Raw genomic sequence first — 19,935 nt, 5'->3', positions numbered from 1 at the left:
GAGTTTTTATTTTAAATATCCAATTAAAATAAGGTGTACAAGGTATTTACACCAAATGAACAAGGTAAGTGTATTAACTATACAAATGTGTACAAGACTACCTTCCTTGAAAGAAACCGATTTTCAAAAACTCGCTCACTTATTTCCCTTTGCCTAGAATGGGAGACATTCCACAGACATATTGCTCGATGACACACTTACCTCATGCATTTATTTGACATCGTACAAGTTCATTCGATTACCTACCCCACTGATGATGAATAGGAACATAAATTGGGTTCAATTTTTCCCATTTTCCTTGAGCCATGACAATGGAAATATGGTTAACCTACTCATATGCACACATTACATTCTAGGTCTATGAAATTTGTACAGGTATACAAGGTATTTACACTAAGTGTACAAGGTAAATGTACTAACTAATAAGGGTGTACAAGACTACATTCCTTGAAGGAATTCCGTTGATTTTCAAAAACTCGCTTGCTCATTTCCCTTTGCCAAGGATGGGGAACGTTCCACAGACACATTTCTTGATGACACCCTCATCATATGCATTTTTTTGACATCATACATGTTCATTTGATTACCTACCCCACTAATGCTGAATAAGGACATAAATTGTGTTCAATTTTTCCCATTTTCCCTGAGTCATGACAATGGAAACATAGTTAACTCACCCATATGCACACATTGCATTCTAGGTCTATAGAATTTGTACAGGTGTACAAGGTATTTACACTTATTGTATAAGGTAAATATACTAACTATACAAAGGTGTATAAGGCTACATTCCTTGAAGGAATTCAGTTGATTTTCAAAAACTTGCTCACTTATTTCCCTTTGTCAAGGATGAGGGACATTCCACAAACACAGTGTTTGGTGGCACATTTATTCCATGCATTTTCTTGACATCGTACATGTACATTCAAGTACCTACCCCACTAATGATGAATGGGGACATAAATTGGGTTCAATTTTTCCCTTTTTTCTTGAGCCATGACAATGGGAATATGGTTAATTGACCCATATCCACACATTACATTCTAGGTCTATGAAATTTGTGCAGGTGTACAAGGTATTTACATTAAGTGTACAAGGTAAATGTACTAACTGTACAAGGGTGTACAAGGTTACTTTTCTTGAAGGATTTCAACTAATTTTCAAGAACTCGCTTGACTCTAATTTCTAAATTTCATCATCCAAAATTTATAACTTCATATTTTGTTTTTTGTAACTCATATAATTTAAATTTTCCAAAAACTCTCCACCTCTCCTCAATGTTTTCCTATTAAACTGCACATATACTCTTTTTCCAGCATATTTTTTCAAATTTTCCTTATATCTTTAGAATTAAGTTTATATTTATGAATTTTAATATTATTGAAAAAAAAACCATAGTCTTAGACTTAGAGAGTAGAATGCATTACTCAAAATTTGATATATATTGTGATTTTAAAATTAACTTATGTTCTATAGTATTTTTATTAATTCACCATGAATACTAATACAAGATTACATAGTGCAATTGCACCCTTATTGTGAATTTGATCACATGCTAAAAATAAATAATTGAATGAACAAATAAAATTACATGGAAACTACTTAGTTGCATGCCCACATTATCAAAGACATTCTAGAACATTCTTTCCCATAATGTTGGGAATTAGAATGCCCAAGTTTTAGGATGAAAATTAAAGTCCCAACTTTGGTTGCAGTTCTTCTTCATTTGTAGATCCATGGACAAACTTGTTAAGTCTATCATACATATTCACTTTGTTCCAATACTAAAAGTAAAACCCCCAACCTACCCAAAAAGGAGAGTTCGAAAATAGTTCACATTCCCATCCAAACAAGCCAATTTTCTCAAGAAAAATCCAGTGAAAAAGGCAAAAACAAAACTAAATACAAAATTAATTAAGATGATGTATAAGTACCTAAGCAAGAAGTACATGAAAAAATGAATTCACAACAACCGAAAAACTTGCACTAGTGAAGGTTTTGATGTCGACAAAGAGGAAAATGGTGATGGTGAGGAACACAACGATGTTGACTACAACAATGACGACAACAGGACTTCGGGCTCCTTTGGGAATATTTGCATGGCTACAGCAACATCGACGACCACTAGGATCTAGAGTAGATGACGACGGCTAGGGTTTCGAATCATTTAGGGCATCGACGTCTTTAATTCTTCAAAAAAAGAAAGCTAATAGGAGAAATATTTTAATTGCCAAACTTGGAATCCATTTTGCAAATTATATTTCCAACATGATTTTTTTTTTCCAACTTAGCTAAGGGCATTTCCAGGTTTATGGAATGTCAATATCCTAGACTTCATCTCAATTTGTAAGACTTTGCTAGGTTTTGGGCCCAATTATGCGAGTTAAGGGGACTTAAGGCTAATTTCCAAACTTATTTGGGTTTAAAGCACAATTCTCTCTTTTTCTAAACAAACCACATGTACAAACTTGAAATGCCAAAAATAGGCCTCATGTCATGACAAACAAAAGCAAAAGATGACAAAGCAATTCCAATTATTGAGGAAAAAAAAAACCCATGGCCTTGAATCCTACGTGTAATTACTTCTTTTTTGAACCCTCTCGTACAACCTTTTTTGCATTTGGAATTCAAAATTCTTCTTTCCTAAGTTCCCTTCAAAATGATTCAAGAGCGCCCTTCCTTTTACTAAAAAAAGACATATGGTACTACCATTAGGGCTAGCCAGCTAGGCCAGTGTTACAATGTAGCTCTTCGACTTTTAGTGAGACAATAGTACGATTTATTCTCAAGTAAGTTCCCTTCAAAATGATTCAAGGGCGCCCTTCCTTTTACTAAAAAAAGACATATGGTACAACCATTAGGGCTAGCCAGCTAAGCCAGTGTTACAATGTAGCTCTTCGACTTTTAGTGAGACAATAGTACGATTTATTCTCAAGTTCCCATATTCTTTTTTCTCCCCATGGGCCATACATATTCATGCAAAGGAAGCTCAACTTCACTTGAACCTCCTATAGATCTTGCTCTCAATCTTTGGGGTTGTCCCTTTATTTGCCACTATAAATGGAAAAGCAAAATTTTGGGGTATAGGCACCACACACACTAAATTCTAAAGAGCAACGATGTGGACAACATAAAAGAAAATATAACACTGCTTAAAGAATATTAAAAATTATTTTAAAAAAAAAAAAGATTGGATACACTTTATCAGCTGATCTTTTTCATCTATTAAGCTTTGCTTCTTTATATTAAAAAGCTAATATTTTACCTTTGAAATTGATAAAGAGTAACACTTTATTCCTCAAATTTATTAAAAGGTAACACTTAGCCTTCAATTATGAATGAACAACTTGTTAAATAAAAAAACAATATTCAAATGCAAAAAAAAAACATATATTGTTCAAGTTCCAAGTTCCAAGTTCTTATATTTTGCAACAACGTGCGAAAATTATGAACAGTCATATGCACATTTCTCTAAAATGAAAAGTTAGAATTAGGGATTGTAATATTTTGAAAGCATATGAAAAAAACTCATTTCAAGGCTGTCAAATTGGTGGCTATCAATTCAAAGTTGGTTCTACTCAAGTTCAAACCAAAATACAGAAAAAAAAAAAAAAAAATCCCTTTTATGATGTATGAAGGGTTTACAAATAATATTGAAAAGTAATTTTGGTTTAATTAGTATTCCTATAATGTCTCTCTTACATCATACTCATCGTACTCATCATTTTCTTCAAATGGGGCAATGTTTATACCTTGATTGGCTTTGTAAAAATATTTGCAACTTGAATTTAGAAGAACAAAACTCAAGCATAATTTTTTTGTTTTTACCAACTCATAAATATAGTGAAATTTGATGTGATGTATTTACTTTTTTTTTCCATGAAAAACCAAATTCTTAATCAATGTGATTGTTGATTTATTACCACAAAAAATCTTTGTCGGAACTTCTTAAGTATGCTTTAAGTCAGAAAGCATCCAATGCAACCATACTGATTGAGTACGTAGCACTACTCCTAGTTGTAATATACTCCATCTTCTATTGTTAACAAAGTAATTAACTACCTATTATTTCTTTAATAACCAATAAGAAACTCCTAAAGTATTTTTTTTCTTTTCTCTACATCACTTGCTCAATATATCACTATCTATTTATCCAATAAGCTAAACCTTCTTACCAAAGGCTTAGAAAATATCATCACTTGGTGTCACACCTCAAATTTTAAAACTATAGTTTAAGAATTTGAAATGTGAATTAAAGAATAATAATATAATATTTATAATATATTATATATGCAAATCATTTACTTTCATATTTTGAAATTCTAGTTTAAATTACAATCAATCTTTTTTATAGTTATCATTAAATCTACATTTCATAACTCTTTATTTTATAACTTTCAAATTTAAATTTTTTTAATTCTTTTTAAAAATTCAGATAACATGGTAGGTAAGGATGACAACAGGACGGGTTCGAGATGGATCGCCCTCATCCCAACCCCATCCCGTTTATTCAAAATAATTCTCATTCCCGTCCTATTTAAAAAATTAAACGGGGCGGAATGGGGCGGGGCGGGTATGATAAATTCTCATACCTACGCTGTTTAACATTTTTTTGAATTTGAATTTGATTTTTTTAAAAAAAATTACTTTTAAAATTTTTAATTACATTAAAATAAATATATTTTATAAATAATTAAATTATTATATTTTTTATAACTTATTTTATTAAAAATATTTTATTATTATCTATGTATTAAAAATAGTAAAATAAATATTATATTAATTAAAAAAATTAATTTTATATATAATCAGGATGGGGCAATATCTGAACCCGCCCCAGGTTTTAAAAAAAATTTCAAACCTATCCTAAACCCATTTATTAAAATTGAACCTCGTTCCATTAGGGACGGGTACCCGAAAAAACCTGGCCTATTGTTATTCGTAATGGTGGGCGATACCATAATGAGGGGGAGGAAAAGGTCCTAATGATTATTCTATACACATTTTTTTAACTTGGATGTATTGGTAGTATGATGAAACCTAAAACATTTGGCTGAAAGTTTTGTTGTTAAATAATTTACAATATTAATATTTCCTACTTTTGAAAATAAGTGTAGGCTTCTGGGGAAATGTTTTTAAAAATAGTTTTGAAAAAAAGTCTTAGAAAATTGTTTTTAAAATTATTTTATGATATTTTATAAAATAGAAATCTATTTAAAAACTTAAAATATTCTTAATTTGTTCTTTAAAATTGAAGAATAAATTTTATCTATGGTATTTTATTTGTTATTTTTTTTATAATTCGGCATATTTATATAATTATTTTTTCAAAATTCTCAGAAAAAATTAAGTGAAAACAATTTTATTTTTTCTTTGTCAAACATATTTTTCTATTTAAAAAAAAAAAACAGTTACAATTAACAAAATACTCATAACTTGATACATTCTTAAAATTACACGAATAACAAAAATATAACTCACTACAAAAACATATATAAAATAACTATTGCTAACTTCTTATTGCATTTCAGCATGTACTGCACTGATTTTCCAATGAAAAAAGCATACCATAGAAAATTTTGGAGCCTTCAATATGCTTTGGAACCATATACATACAAAAATGCCACAAGGGTTTTGCTTTTACCACATTCAATAATTAGCTCTATTCATTTTAGTATAATTCTTTCAAGATTTCTTCTATTTTTTTGTTTTATCAAAGATAACGACGATCAACATTAAAATTGATATATGGCAACATGATCACATCTAGGCAAATTTCTTGTGAAAAATGAGTTCATTATCCGATGTTGTATTAATCTCTTTGGACGGTACTTTATATCATCTATACATTTCAAAAATTAGTACATATCCAACATGATATTTTTCTATGTAAAAATATCGGTTCTATCATCTTAAGTGACATTCTATATGAGCTAATTGATAGTAGAAAATATTTTCTCATTTGAAATATTTGAGGGCTTAGCCCAATGATGCTATTGTTCTCCAAGGCTCAGATAGGCCTTGTTGACAGACTGAGGGCTTTCAAGCCCATATCCTTGGTGGGTTCTGGCTTCCTCTGAAAGTCTATTGTTGGGCTAATTTCAGGCCCACTTCTCAGCCTACAAGTCCGCCCATACTGAGCCCACCCCAATAAAGGCCATGAAAAGTCAAAGTCCATCTCTCTCTCTCTTTTTTTTTCTCTATGTTAAAATGAAGAATAACTAGGGCTACAACATGAATTGACGGCTAATTCGAATTCAATCCAAATTAAAAAACAATCTATTCGAGTCCAACCCAATTTGGACCTAAAATCCAACCTCATTTCTTGAAGGTCAAGTTGATCGAGTTTGTTGGCTTAGACTCGGGTTGCTTGTGTTGATAAGACTGGATAATGTTTTTCTAATTTTTTTTTTTATATATTCATATGAAAATTTTAATAGTAAATAGGATAAAATTACAAGATAGCTACAAAAAGGTAAAAATATAATATATATTATAAATATAGTAAAAATATTATACCAGTTAGGAATAGCCTTAATTCAAGCTCAACCCAAATTAGAGTTGAAAAAAATTAATTCAAGCCCAACTTGGATATTGAAAAAGGTTATTAGATCAAAAGGGTCGATGAAAATCTAATTTTTGAAATTTAACATTTTGTCATTTTTTTATCTCATTTTGACAAAATCATCCTTGCTATTTTCTTATAAAAATAATATATAAAAATAATATATATATATATATATATATATATATATATATATATATATATATATATATATACAAACCTACATGTAAATACTTAAAATAATAAATAATATCTATATAAAAAATGAGTTATTTTTTAATTAAAACAATAGGAATGGTTAATGTAGATCCCAAAATTTGTCTCAATTTTATTGTTACATTAACTTTGAGTCCAATTTATCCTTAGATTTTAAATCTCAATTATAAGTGATGTTTTTGGCCCACTCACTATTTAATTATTAGTTTTTATAATTATGTATTTTATTTTATTTTTACTATTATTATTATTTTTATTATTATTATTATTATATTATATTTTATTTTTATTTATTTTTCTTTTTCTTTATTTCCCTCATTTCTCTCTTCTCTTTCCTCTCTCTCTCCTACCTACCCTCACCTACCCTTCCATCACTCCACGTCCAAGCCCTCCCCAATTTCTACTCTTCATCATTTTTTTTTCCATTTTTTATTAACATCTCCCCCATTTCCCAATGCAAGACTTGCCGGCCCCCCGTTCAAGCCCTAGGGCTTTTTTTAGTTCATCTCCTCCATTTCCCAAAGGGAGGATGGCCGGGCTCCCCCACTTTCGGTCCCCATTTTCCCCCCATTTTTTCTTCTTCGGTTTTTCTAATAGAGACACGGCAGCCCAACCCCTAAATTTTTTCTCTCTTTTCCCCCTCTCTGCAACTCCACTTCGATTCAGAGCAAGCGCCCGGGGATTCACTTCTTTTTTATTTTTCATCATTCCACTACACCTCACCGGCCTAACACCCCTTCATTTCCTTTCCATTTTTTTTCTTATTATTATTATTATTATTATTATTATTATTATTATTTTCAAAAACTCAATCCCTCACCGCGGTCGGGACATCGACCAGTCGCCGCCGGCGAGTCACTGCCGGTCGGCGACCTCCTTCCCATCTCATCCATTTCCCATTATTATTATTATTATTATTTATCATTATTATTATTATTCATTTTTCTTGATTATACTAGTAATTATTGTTTGTTATCTTTGGATTGTTGAATTAATATGAAATTTGAGTTAATTTATTGGTGGTGAATTAATATGAAACTTGGACTATTTTTGTTTTTGCATGGGCTCGTTTTGCGAACTGTTGGTTGAGCATAAATTTATGACACGTGGAGCACGGAATTTCATGGAACAAAGTGAGACTCGAAAAGCTGTAAATGAAGCATTGAACTTGTTGTAAGCCTACTGGGTACATATTTGATTTCCCATTTATTTAGTTTTATTTCTATTGATTCCTGTAAATATTTATATGTGTATATTTACTTGTGTGTACAGAATTGAACATTGAACAAACTAGAAATTTTGTTTAAATGAGAGGAAAAATTCAGTAAATGTGTTTTGATGAAACAATGATTTTAAAATATTATTTTTAATAAAAGAAAGTTTTTTTTTATTTATAAAAATTCAGAAAAATGCATTTAGAAAAATCCAAAAAAATTGTTTTTAATAGAATTCAAAAAAATGTTTTTAATGACATTGTCCAAATTTTGTTTTTAATAAAAATTGTCCAAATTTTGTTTTTAATAAAATTGTCCCAAAATTTAATTTTTAATAAAATTGTCTAAAAATATTTTTTCAAATGAATTCTTTTTCCTTAATTAAAATGGGATTAAAAGTGTTTTTCAGAAATAGAAGATTTAAATCTTTGTTTTTCTTTTTAATTAAAATTTCTTTTGCAAATAAAATTATGTCATTTTAAATAATTTGTAAAAATCACTCTTTTAAATGAAAATGAATCTAAATACTTTTGTAAATAAAATTGTAAAAATTCATTATTTTCTAGTAAAAGCAAGTAAAAATAATTTTTGTACCCAAATTGAAATTTTGTAATAAATTCTTTTGATACTAAGTGTAAATAATTTTTTTTGAAAATTGAATACAAACTAAGTTGAGAAAATAAATTGATTCTTTTTTGTAAGTAAATAATTTAAAATCATTAATTCAAAATCATTTTTAATAAAATCCTTTAAAATTTCTTTAAAACTTTTTTTAATATATTTTATTTATTTAATTCAATAAATCATTCTGTATAATTCTCTCATTATTTATTTTGTGTATTTTCATAATTAGATTTCATCATTATTTGTATATATTGCTTTTCACTATGACTTGTACATGCTCATCTGCTTGATTATTAATTTTGGTATTCATGATTAATTAGTTAATTGCCACCATTGTTTCATTTTATTAGTAGAAACCCGACTTTAGGGACTTAGAGGGTGTTGCGGTCTTTACCGTACCTTTCTGATAAATAACCTGACCCCCGAACCTGATCCGATTTTTCACAGACCACCTTTTCCAAAATAAGGAGTCACATTTAGGGTTTTTCTTTTTTATTTTATTTTCCCTTTAAAAAAATTAAAATAAGTGGCGACTATAAGTCATTTTCAAATAATAAATCATTTTTCGAATAAAAATTGAGATCGAGTGGAAACGCATGAGCCAAAATGCGGGGTCCACAGTTAGATTCACAATTTAATGATTATTTAATCCCTTTTAACCAAATATTCATATTGAAAATAATTACTCAAACCTAACCAAACATCTTCACAATTTGAAGATGAAATTTTGCATAAAAAGGTAAAACAAAGTTATGAATGAAGAAAATGAATTTCTGATATTAAAAAAAATAAAAATAAATGAAAATGAAAGAAGATTACTTCGAATTATTTATGGTTAAATTTAAATCCAAGTCAATCTAATGCAAATTATGAGCCGATGATGTTGGTATTTTCGTAATATTTTTGGCATTAAATTAACGGTTCTCTAACCTTTGGGTAGTTGTGATGTTTATGGCCATAACTTGCGCAGGTAGAAGGTCCTTGCTAAAGCCGTATATTAGTATGTTGAGAATCTTAAACTCACGTTTAAGCTATGGCTATGTTTGGTTTGGGGAAATTTGAGTGAAATTGTAAGGGAAAAGAAAAAAAAAAAAAAGAAGAAAATAAAGAGTAGATTTATGGTTCATAAATTATTTTTTAAATACGTTTTTCAAATTTATTTCAATTATTTTCCTTTTTTATATAAAAATTTATTTTTAAACAGAAAGATATTTTCCGTAATATTTTTTTAATCTTTTATTAGTACTTTAGGAGAGCCAAACATGACCTAGAATGAGTCAAATTCACATATAATTCAAGATCTAATATGTCATCGAGAGTTTGTATTGATTATTTAAACAAAATTATTATTTTAAAGCTTATAAAATATAAATCATATTATAAATAAAAATTAAAAACTAATGTCCATTTGGATTCATTTTTTGTTTACTATTTTTAAAATAAAAAATATTAGTAATTTTTACATAAGAGACAAGAACTTTTCAAGACTTAAACACTTACTTTAAAAAAAATAATAGTTTTAAAAACCGTTTAAAAAATAAAAATATCAAAAATAAATATTGGCTTAAATTTATTTATTTATTTTTTTAAAAACTCATACTTTAACCATCAAAGAAAAATGATAAAATCATTATTTTATATAATTAAAGCCTAAAAAAGGGTTAGAGTTTAAGGTTTTTTTTTATTTTAATAAAATAATATATAACAAAAATCAAAATAAATAAATGAATAATTCATATAGCAAGTTATTCACCATAGTATTAAAACTTGGTTTTTATTGACAATGAATAAGATTGGTAAATTATTGCATGTATTTCTATTGATTATAAATTAATAATTGAAATAAAATATGTTAACTTTTTTTTATTAAGTTTGATGAAAGGTTTTACGTTGAAGTCGTCTTATCTTAATTTATATTTCCTCGTTTGTTTCTTTAGACATGAATCCAAATTCTATTTTTATATATCTCTTTATGTTCAGATATAGCGTTTGTGAGAAAAAAGTGTTAATTTTACAAATTTAAATTTTTAAGAAAATTAATGGTATCGAGTTGGGGATTCATTAACCCTAATATTAGAGATATTTTTCTAAGTCAAGTCTAATTTCAAACCTACTATACGCGGGAATCCAAACATGGAGACCCAACTCCCAATGATGTTTCACGGACGTGATTTTGGAAAGTAAATGGAATGGCCCTTGAAATTTCAGGGAATTGAGGTGTGATTTTCTCAAATGTGAATGGTATTGTGGAATCAGAAACGAGATGGCGGATTCCTTCCATTCCAAGTTTCCAGCATTAAAAATTCACCACGTGCACACATTGGGATTAGGGAGATGCTGGAAATTACATGGAAGTGCCCTTCAACCGCGTTTCTTGGGCTTTCATCATTCTTATTAATTATTATTTATTCTTCGTTCTCCTATTCGCCTTATAAGTATACTGGGGGCATTTTTGTCATTTTGTCATATACCCATTCCCATTCCGCCCACTTTTAATCCCAACCTCACAAACACCCAAACGTTGAATAATTTCTTTTATCATTGAAGTGATCGACTTATTTAATTATATATTGTGCATTTTTCTAAAAGGAATTTGACATAGGAGTAAAACATGAGAAAACAAAATAAAAAATATATATAGAAAAACAAATTAGAATATATTTAAATTAATAAATTATTTTATATATTTATTCAAATTTATTTTACTCATTTTTTTTTCTTTTTTCTTTTGTATAAATATTAAATAATTTAAGAATACATATAACATAATTATATTTGATTTTTTATATTTTTATATTAAATTGTAAAATGGAGAAAATGTTTTTTTTTTAAATATTTTTTTCTTTAGTAATTTATAAAACTTCCTTTTTCATGCTATATGTATTTGTATGAAATATTTAAATTTTAATATTCTTTTTAGTTTAGAGAAACACCCTTTTTATTGATTTTGTTTTAATGAGTGCATAATTAAATTTAACATAAGTAAAATATTTTGACTTTTCAATAATGTCAACTAATATAAATCAATAAAATTCATTTTAGTTATATTAATTGATATTACTTAAAAAAAGAAGAAGTTAAAAATCTGAAACTAGATTACTAGCAACAAGACTTCCAACTCCGAGCACAAGGAAAGAATCGGGGCAGAGAAAATAGGGCGAAATATTAAGATTAGCGAAATCAGGGAATTGTATTTTTTTTTTTTGTTAGGTGTCTTAACTTTGAATCTTTCTTTGGAAATGTGTAATAGCATGTAGGGAATTAATCTCTCGAGAAAAAAAATCAAATATTTTTATTTTTTTTATTTAATTAAAAAATAAATACTCACATATCACTTTTCAAGTGTATTTGATGAAATTAATTTTAAATCATTAAAAACTTAAAATTTAAAGAAAAAAACTAATATATAATATTAGAGTGTATCCACTCAAAGACTTTTCTTATGGAACTACTAAAAAAAATATTATACTCCTATCAGCGTGAGGGAGAGCATATTTATAAGAAAATGGTAGATGAAAAAAATATTTGATCATTAGAAATGAATGAAAAAAGTCAAAAACCATTTAAGGTGCATTTCGTCATTTTACTTAAATTCTTATATTCTTAAATTCTTAAATTCAAGACAGTAACAGTGACCTCATTTGCAAAAGCATCCACCCACGTCATCCGCGTAGGAGCCACCAGTCTGTCAGAGATGAAACGGCACAGCACTGGGTGAATCTATCAAACCCCAAGGCCAACACCTTCTGCCCTCTTTTTTAAAGAGAGGAGGAAACGACACAAATCATTCGAAGATGCCCCCACCCCACACCTGACCACTCCGGCACTCCGGAACACGATCCCATCTACCACCATGGCGGAGTCCGCTGGCGGATGCTGCCGCTGCTGCTGCAGCTTCATCTTCACTCTGGGCCTCACTGCCCTCTTCATGTGGCTCAGCCTCCGCACCTCCAACCCCACCTGCTCGATCCAGGACTTTTACGCCCCGTCTCTCAACAGAACCCTCAACACCACTAATAGCAGCTTGTATTTCGACCTGAAGCTCGATAATGGGAACAAGGACAAGGGCATCTACTACGACCCCATCAACCTCACCTTTTACTATGGCTCCACCCCGAACTTTTCGGTGGGCAACCTGACAGTGCCTGCGTTCTACCAGGGGCATAAGAAGAACGCCCGCCGGAAGATGTTGGTGCAGACGGCATCGGTGCCGTGGACGGAGGCGCGGAACAACGGGACGGTGTGGTTCAGGATGGAGCTGCAGACAAAGGTGAGGTTCAAGATCTTGTTTTGGAATACAAAGCGCGAGAAGATCTCGGTGGGCGCTCCGGTGGAGGTCAACGCCACCGACGGTAAGAAAATCCACAAGAAGGGCATTAAACTCAAGTCCGGCGCACCGGAGCGGTGGAGGAATCGTGCGCCGGTGGGCCTATTGGGCATTTTGGCTACGGGGATTTTAGTTGTTTTTTGATTAATTTTATTGTTTGATGTGATTTGAGACGTTGGGTGGTATGGTCTGACGGGTGGAGGGTTCCGATTGGCTGAAGTAAGTTACATTGTTGTTGTTGTGGTTGTTTTTTTTTTTTTTTTTTTTAAGTAGCGGCGACTTGTATCGGGTCAACTGATTTTGGATTAACGAAAGGGAAACGAAATGTGTGGCTCCCATCATTGATAGATTCAAGGTTAGAACTGCATTTATATTATTTAATGAACGTAAAGGCCGAGGCTGAGTTCGACTCTTTCCAGGATTTTGAAAAAAATTACGATACTTAAAAATATATATATTTTTCAAAATAATTTTTTATTAAAAAAACCTATTTTCTATAAATAAAAAAATTGCTCAACATATATTATAAATTAGAAAATTATTTTTTTATTACAAAATATAATTTAATTGGAAACACTATTTTCCACTATAATTTCCAAAAAGATAGTAAGAACTCTAAAACAAAACGAATGCAAACTTCTTAGTATGTCTCAAGTTTGAGTTGTTCGCCTTAAAACTACTCATATTTTTTTAAACCTATTTGAAAGTGATTTTAATTAAAGCATTTCTAATTTGCATTGCTTTTTGATTGTTTTAAAAATAATCTATTAAGTGATATTTTATATACTACTTTAAGATTACGTTTGGCTTTCAAAAAATATTAAGGAAAAATAAATATTAAGAAAAATTGTTTTTTAAATTTTAAGAATTTACTGCATACGCAGTTTAAAACAAATTCTTAGTCTTTATATATATATATATATATACCTAGACTCCAACTTTGGTCCATTCATTATTACTTTTATCTCCCTCATATTTCCATATGCCTCTTATAATCTTTTTAAGTGAAATTCTAAAATGAGTCTATTTGTTTTTAAGTTAAAGAAATAAAAACAAGTTTTAGAAAATGTACTTAAACAAGTTTGTGTTTTTCTTTTATTTTAAAAAATGAATGAAAATAACTCCTACTTGTTTTCTAAAAATTGTTTTATATTTTATTTTATTTTTAAAAATTATTTTCAAAAAACAACAGTAAAATAATATTATAAATTTTTTTCAATAAATTTTTATTTTTAAAAATAAAAAACTATTTTAAAATCATACTGTCAAACAAGCCCTGACTCTCCCTTGTGAGAGAAATACTTATGGTTGTTCTAAATGACTTTCCTTGTTAGGTAAGAAACCAATTTTCACATGAAAGTGCGTAAAGTTTGGAATTTTCCTCTGCAATTTCCTCTGAATAAGGGAATTTTTATGCCATTGACACTTACCCACGAATCTTCATCAGAATTTTGTATCATGCAGGCAATTATTTAGAAACAATTTCAGATGAAACAAGTAGATAAAATGACCTTTTTTTTTTACGAGTGTAGCCCACCTCTGTTCCATCTAGAAAACAGAACCTGAAGTTTTTTTCTTTCTGCACTGAAACATATTCTCATGGTGGGGAAAGTCCCACTCTTCTGGGCCACTTGGGGACGAGGTGAATACTCGTTCCTCATTGGAAAGGGAAACTTCATATTCAAACTTGAACATAATCTACTTTCCTGTGGAAAAGATACATACTAATATGATTTATGGGCTGTCACCATTGGCCATGGCTACACAGTATTCCATTCTTCTTGTTAAAGAGAGTTTCCTTCTCAGTGATGACTCTGATCTTCTGATTCAAGCTATATATATATATATATAACAAGGGAGAGGTGGTTTCTGCTTGCAATTTCTCAGGCTCACCGGTAAGGGGAGTCACCCACTTGTGGTTTTATTAAGGAGTAGTATGAGCCGCCCGGCCCAAAGGAAAGAAGCTCAGAATGTGACCCTTTTTCCACGACCTTTCCGTTCTTGATTACAGCAATGGTGTTAGAGTTCTGTATTGTGGACAACCGGTGAGCAATGACTAGACATGTTCTTCCAACCATCATCTTGTCAAGTGCTTCTTGGACCGACCTTTCGGATGCGCTGTCCAGGGCACTGGTCGCCTCGTCCAGGAGCAGGACTGATGGATTCTTGAGTATGGCACGAGCTATTGCTACTCTTTGTTTCTGGCCTCCTGATAATTGAACCCCTCTTTCTCCACAGTAAGTGTCGTACCCGTCTTTCATTCCACTGCAAGGAAACACAAGAACACGATCAGCAAAAGAAGCTATTAGTCTGAACTATATATATATATATATAGAAGGCATGCTTTAGTTGGGTTCTTTGTTGTTTGAAGAAATCTCAAGCCAAAATGATTGGATATACCTTATGAATTCATGGGCATTGGCAAGAACTGCAGCCTTCCTTATCTCGGATTCTGTAGCATTTTCTTTCCCATAGGCAATGTTCTCACGGATGGTTGCTGCAAAAAGGGTTGGCTCCTGGCTGACTAGTGCGATATTTGATCTCAGGATCCTTAAGTTATGGTTCTTGATATCCAGTTCATCTATATGTATTGATCCCCTCAGTGGGTCGTAAAATCTCTCAATAAGCCCGATGATGGTAGATTTTCCAGAGCCACTCTGCCCCACTAATGCAACTGTTTTTCCTGCTTCAATTTTAAGGCTCAGGCCCTTCAGGATCAATTGATTTGGCCTTGCTGGATATGCAAAGAATACATTTTTCAGCTCTATCCGGCCCTTCACTGTTGTTTTCTCAGGGTCAATTCCCCATGAGTTTTCTGGATCAATCTCACTTTTCCTGTCCAGGATTGCAAAAACCGATCGGATGGCATTACTTCCTTTAGATAAATCAGAAGTCATGCTTCCTGCATCTGCAATGATTTTAGCCGTAAATGTCAAGATCAAGAATGCTTGAAAAAGGCGCTTTGGGGTTATTAATCCTTGTGTCATTAGCCTCCCTCCATACCAGAAAGCCAAAGCCATGGAAGCTGTTGTTAAGAACTGGGCCATAAACAATCCAAAGCCCGAAAACCAGGATAGCTTAACATTCTCCTTTCTAGGACCTTTCAGGCTGTCTTTGAAGAGCCCCAGTATTCTTCTCTGAGAAGAGAAGGCAGTGATAGTTCTATGGTTGACAGTAGCTTCACTTGCTAATTGGCTTCCTTCCTTCTGTGCTTTTCGGGCTTTAGAAGACATACTTTTTGCCAAAACAGTTCTGGAGTAAAAGCTTCCAATGACTAGTGGCTGCACTGCAATCATCACAATGGTGAGTCTCCATGTGAGCACAAGTCCTAGTCCATATGCAAAAGAAGTCGCAAAGACCGCTTGAACCAGTAACGACATACGCTCCCCAACAAGAGTTCGAACCATGCTGGCTTCTGTAGCTAACCTTGCACAAATGGCTGCACTATTGTTCTCTTCTTGATCAAACCACCCAATCTCGAAAGTCATCAGCTTTTCTAGCAGTTTCTCCCTAACCCTTTTGGTAAATCTTTCTCCCATGACTGCAAAATTGTAATGTTGGAGGAGATTCATGATGAAGTTGTAAACGCAAAGGCCTAAGAAAAGGTAGGAATAGAATCTGGATTCAGATTTCATGGAGGACTCATCAGTGATGAAATACACTGATATAAGTGTCCCCACACAGTAAGCATTGATGGGTTGAACTGCTGCAGAGCCTATGGCCCCTAGGCATCCAAGCAAGGCACTTTTCCATTCGGGTGCATTCATTTTCAGCAGACGCCACTGAGAAGGAGGTCGATAAGTCGACTTCTCTGAATCTTCTTCATAACTTTCTTCAGAGGGGTCAAATTGGATTGAGAAAGGTGCACTGATGGAATATGCTGGGCTAAAGGCATGCAATGCTGGGGTACTCGGTGTGCTTGATCTGACACTGATTGGGCTTGGTGCCGTATACATCCTGTGTTGGTATTTTACATCTGACTGATAATCAGAACAGAAAGAATCCTCTTCACTTTGCATCGCCTTCTGCTGCAACTGTACCATTCTGAAGTACTCCCCGCCCTGTCTTCCATTCATTTGCATCAACTCATCATGTGACCCTTTTTCTACAACTCTCCCATTCTGAAGAACCACAATCATACTGGCCATTCGGATTGTGGAGAGGCGATGGGCAACAACAATTGTTGTCTTCCCTACCAATGCTTGATCCAGTGCATCCTGTACTATTCTTTCAGACTCTGTATCCAAAGCACTTGTAGCTTCATCAAGCAGGAGGATTTTCGGATCCCTGATTAGAGCCCTCGCTATGGCAATTCGCTGTCTCTGCCCACCAGACAGTTGAACTCCAAATTGCCCAACCTGGGGAATCCATATCAGGCCACCAATTACAGGTGCATCTAAAGCATCTAAGAATATAAATGATATTGAATTAGACCTATGCAATAACTAGACCTATGTGATGAACTCGTGTAGAAGCAAAGCCAGCAACTGAAAGCCTGAAAGGCATTGTGTTGTGCCAACTATTCCACCCCGGTTTTGAAGATCAGATTATGATCCAGGGCTAAGATGTTTTCACAATTACTAGTAACTTAAAACTTTTGCATATGGAAATAGTAATTTCTAAGTACTGTTTGAAGTCAAATGCCTCGCTATAAACTATCCTTTTACCTTTTCCATCTTTTGCACTCGAAAAAGACATCTGAAATAGGTTACTGGAAATCATTTTAGTGGTTTCTAGAGGTCTTCCTTGAAGTTGCTAGGAAAAAGTAACTCAAGCAAACAACAAAATCTAGAACATTGAGTGAGGATTAGAAGTTAGATCACCTGTGTTTCGTATCCATCTGGTAACTTGGTGATGAAGTCATGAGCATTTGCGGCCGTAGCTGCACTTACTACAAGCTCCATTGAGGCTCCTTCTTTTCCGAAAAGTATGTTCTCTTTTATGGAAGTTGCAAAGAGGACTGGCTCTTGATTGACCAGACCCATTTGGGATCTCAACCATTTAAGATTAAGCCTGTTAACTTTGTATCCATCCAAGAGAATCTCTCCTTTGGTGGGGTCATAAAATCTTTCAAGCAATGAAATGACAGTGGACTTCCCAGAGCCACTGCCCCCAACAAGCCCCACGGTCTTACCAGCCCGAACTCTTAGATCGAAACCCTGTAGAATTGGTGAATCAGGTCTTGATGGGTAACTAAAATGGATGTCCTTAAACTCGATCTCTCCTCTCACATATGCTAAAGCCTTCCCCTTTCTATCTTCAGAGTCCAAGGCAGGAACTCGATCGATCATCTCAAAAATCCGAGTAGCAGCAGCTGTTGCCTCTGAGATGGAAGTTAGATTTGGGAGTGCACTCAAGACATACCTGAAATTGCAAATACCAAAAGAGTTTGATTTCTGTTAAAGAGACTTAAAAACTAGCGAAATTTGAGAAGAAAATACTCACAATCCTCCCATGAGGACATTGAATCCAGCTACAAATAACGGGCCACCGCTTTCTCCTTTCTTAGTAACCAGATAAGTCCCAATCCAGGCCTGGAAAGCCCAGCTGACATAGATTATTCCCATGCTACTCATCATCAATCCCTTGGCGAAACCTTGCTTTATTCCTAGCTCCATAGTTTTCTGAAGTGCTTGACTGAACTTAACTAGTGTTTGATGCTCTCCCACAAATGAATATACAGTTCTTATTGAAGAAATGGCCTGCTCCGCAATCCCACCAGCAACCCCATAAGATTCAATCATCTTCATTCCCAGGTCCATCATCAGCTTCCCAAATCCCAGTCCCGGAATGATGAACATGACTGTAAAAGGAAGAGACGCCAATGCTAATCTCCATGACAATATGAAGGCAAACAGCAGGCAGAAGATGAAAGCAGCCGTGTAGGCAAGGCAGTCAGGTATCTACACACACAGAACAATAAGAACTAAAATAGTGTTCCTTTTCTTTGGTAATGCATCTTGTTTTCCTAAAACAGTAGAGGAAATTAAGGGTGTCAGTAAAACCAAAACCTTCTCGCCTATCACGGCTTGGATTGAGTTGGCATCTGAGGAGAGGGTTGAGACAACCTGGTATGTTATTGAAGAATCAGCACCTTGGGAATCAAAGAAACCAACTTCTTGTCTCAGAACAGATTTCAGGTACTTTATTCTCATCCGAGAAGTCTGTCTCTCTGCAGTTCTTGTCCAACATATTCCTTCTGCAAAAAATGAATTCCAACAGCAATGCAACAAAAAGGACATTCAGATTCTATATACCAAGTGATATGTATTTCCATTTTAAAGCCATAAAATGCTTGAAGGGATTTCCTAGAGTGATTCAAAGATTGACATACCGATAAATGCTGAAATCCCAACTCCAACAGCAACATAGAGTAGCTTGAGTGCATACTGGAAGATGGAAAACACAGTACAGTTTCCATATTACTTCACATATTCTTGCTTTCAAGTACAGGTTTTAACAATTCTTTTGTTCTAAACATGTTGTTAGCTAGACAGCACGCATTTTACAGACAGCAGAGGCTATGAACTCACCTTGTCTACAACATGTTTTGTGATAGAACTATTGCTTTTTCCATAGTCGTTGATGATATCGCTTAGAATGAACATAGAAAGAGCGCTCTGCAACCCGTCTCCTATGCAACCCAGAGTCCCCAACAACATCAACCACTTGTCCACACCATCAGCATACTGGAACATGCTGTTTTTTCTTCCCATGTTGGATGCTCGCTTTCAGGGGAGACTAACTAACAACTTTCATAGTAAAATTAATATCATGGTGTACTCATTTTGAAGTAGAAATTCACAGCTTTAATATATGCAGTGGTTCTTCTATCTCGTGTTGTCTTTTTCCTTCACTTCTAACGGCAAAGCCAAGTGAACGGATCCAATGTGCTTCTAAGTTAGCCGGCCCCAATGGGCTGTACCTTGGTAAGTCCATGAACTGATTCAATCGTTCATTGTTTGTTTGTTAACTTGCCGATTCCAACA

General features: G+C 32.9%; 2 protein-coding genes across 2 annotated transcripts; one reads left to right on the top strand and one right to left on the bottom strand.

Annotated features, from left to right (window-relative positions):
- Positions 1-12,401: 12,401 nt before the first annotated feature.
- Positions 12,402-13,300, top strand: LOC117908546 (protein NDR1-like). Its single transcript, XM_034822182.1, has one exon. It carries the CDS (start codon positions 12,473-12,475, stop codon positions 13,088-13,090), a length of 618 nt encoding a protein of 205 aa, XP_034678073.1. The 5' UTR covers positions 12,402-12,472; the 3' UTR covers positions 13,091-13,300.
- A 1,303-nt stretch (positions 13,301-14,603) lies between these two features.
- LOC117908410 (putative multidrug resistance protein) lies at positions 14,604-19,707 on the bottom strand. Its single transcript, XM_034821988.1, has 7 exons — positions 19,480-19,707; positions 19,281-19,335; positions 18,958-19,145; positions 18,392-18,849; positions 17,770-18,310; positions 15,347-17,304; positions 14,604-15,211 (listed from the first exon to the last, which is right to left on the bottom strand). Exons 1-7 carry the CDS (start codon positions 19,660-19,662, stop codon positions 14,836-14,838), a joined length of 3,759 nt encoding a protein of 1,252 aa, XP_034677879.1. The 5' UTR covers positions 19,663-19,707; the 3' UTR covers positions 14,604-14,835.
- Positions 19,708-19,935: the final 228 nt, after the last annotated feature.

Source organism: Vitis riparia, chromosome 19 (genome assembly GCF_004353265.1).
Source record: "Vitis riparia cultivar Riparia Gloire de Montpellier isolate 1030 chromosome 19, EGFV_Vit.rip_1.0, whole genome shotgun sequence".
Classification (NCBI taxonomy): domain Eukaryota; kingdom Viridiplantae; phylum Streptophyta; class Magnoliopsida; order Vitales; family Vitaceae; genus Vitis; species Vitis riparia.
This window is presented reverse-complemented; position numbering and strand designations above follow the sequence as displayed.

What these genes read in the sequence shown, in the direction of transcription:
- LOC117908410 (XM_034821988.1), bottom strand. Translation starts at nt 19,662, where the DNA reads ATGGGAAGAAAAAACAGCATGTTCCAGTATGCTGATGGTGTGGACAAG. An exon ending in TGGGATTTCAGCATTTATCG is followed by an intron (nt 19,146 to 19,280) that starts GTATGTCAATCT and finishes CATTTTTTGCAG; the next exon opens with AAGGAATATGTTGGACAAGA. An exon ending in AATGCCCATGAATTCATAAG is followed by an intron (nt 15,212 to 15,346) that starts GTATATCCAATC and finishes GTTTCCTTGCAG; the next exon opens with TGGAATGAAAGACGGGTACG.
- LOC117908546 (XM_034822182.1), top strand. Translation starts at nt 12,473, where the DNA reads ATGGCGGAGTCCGCTGGCGGATGCTGCCGCTGCTGCTGCAGCTTCATC.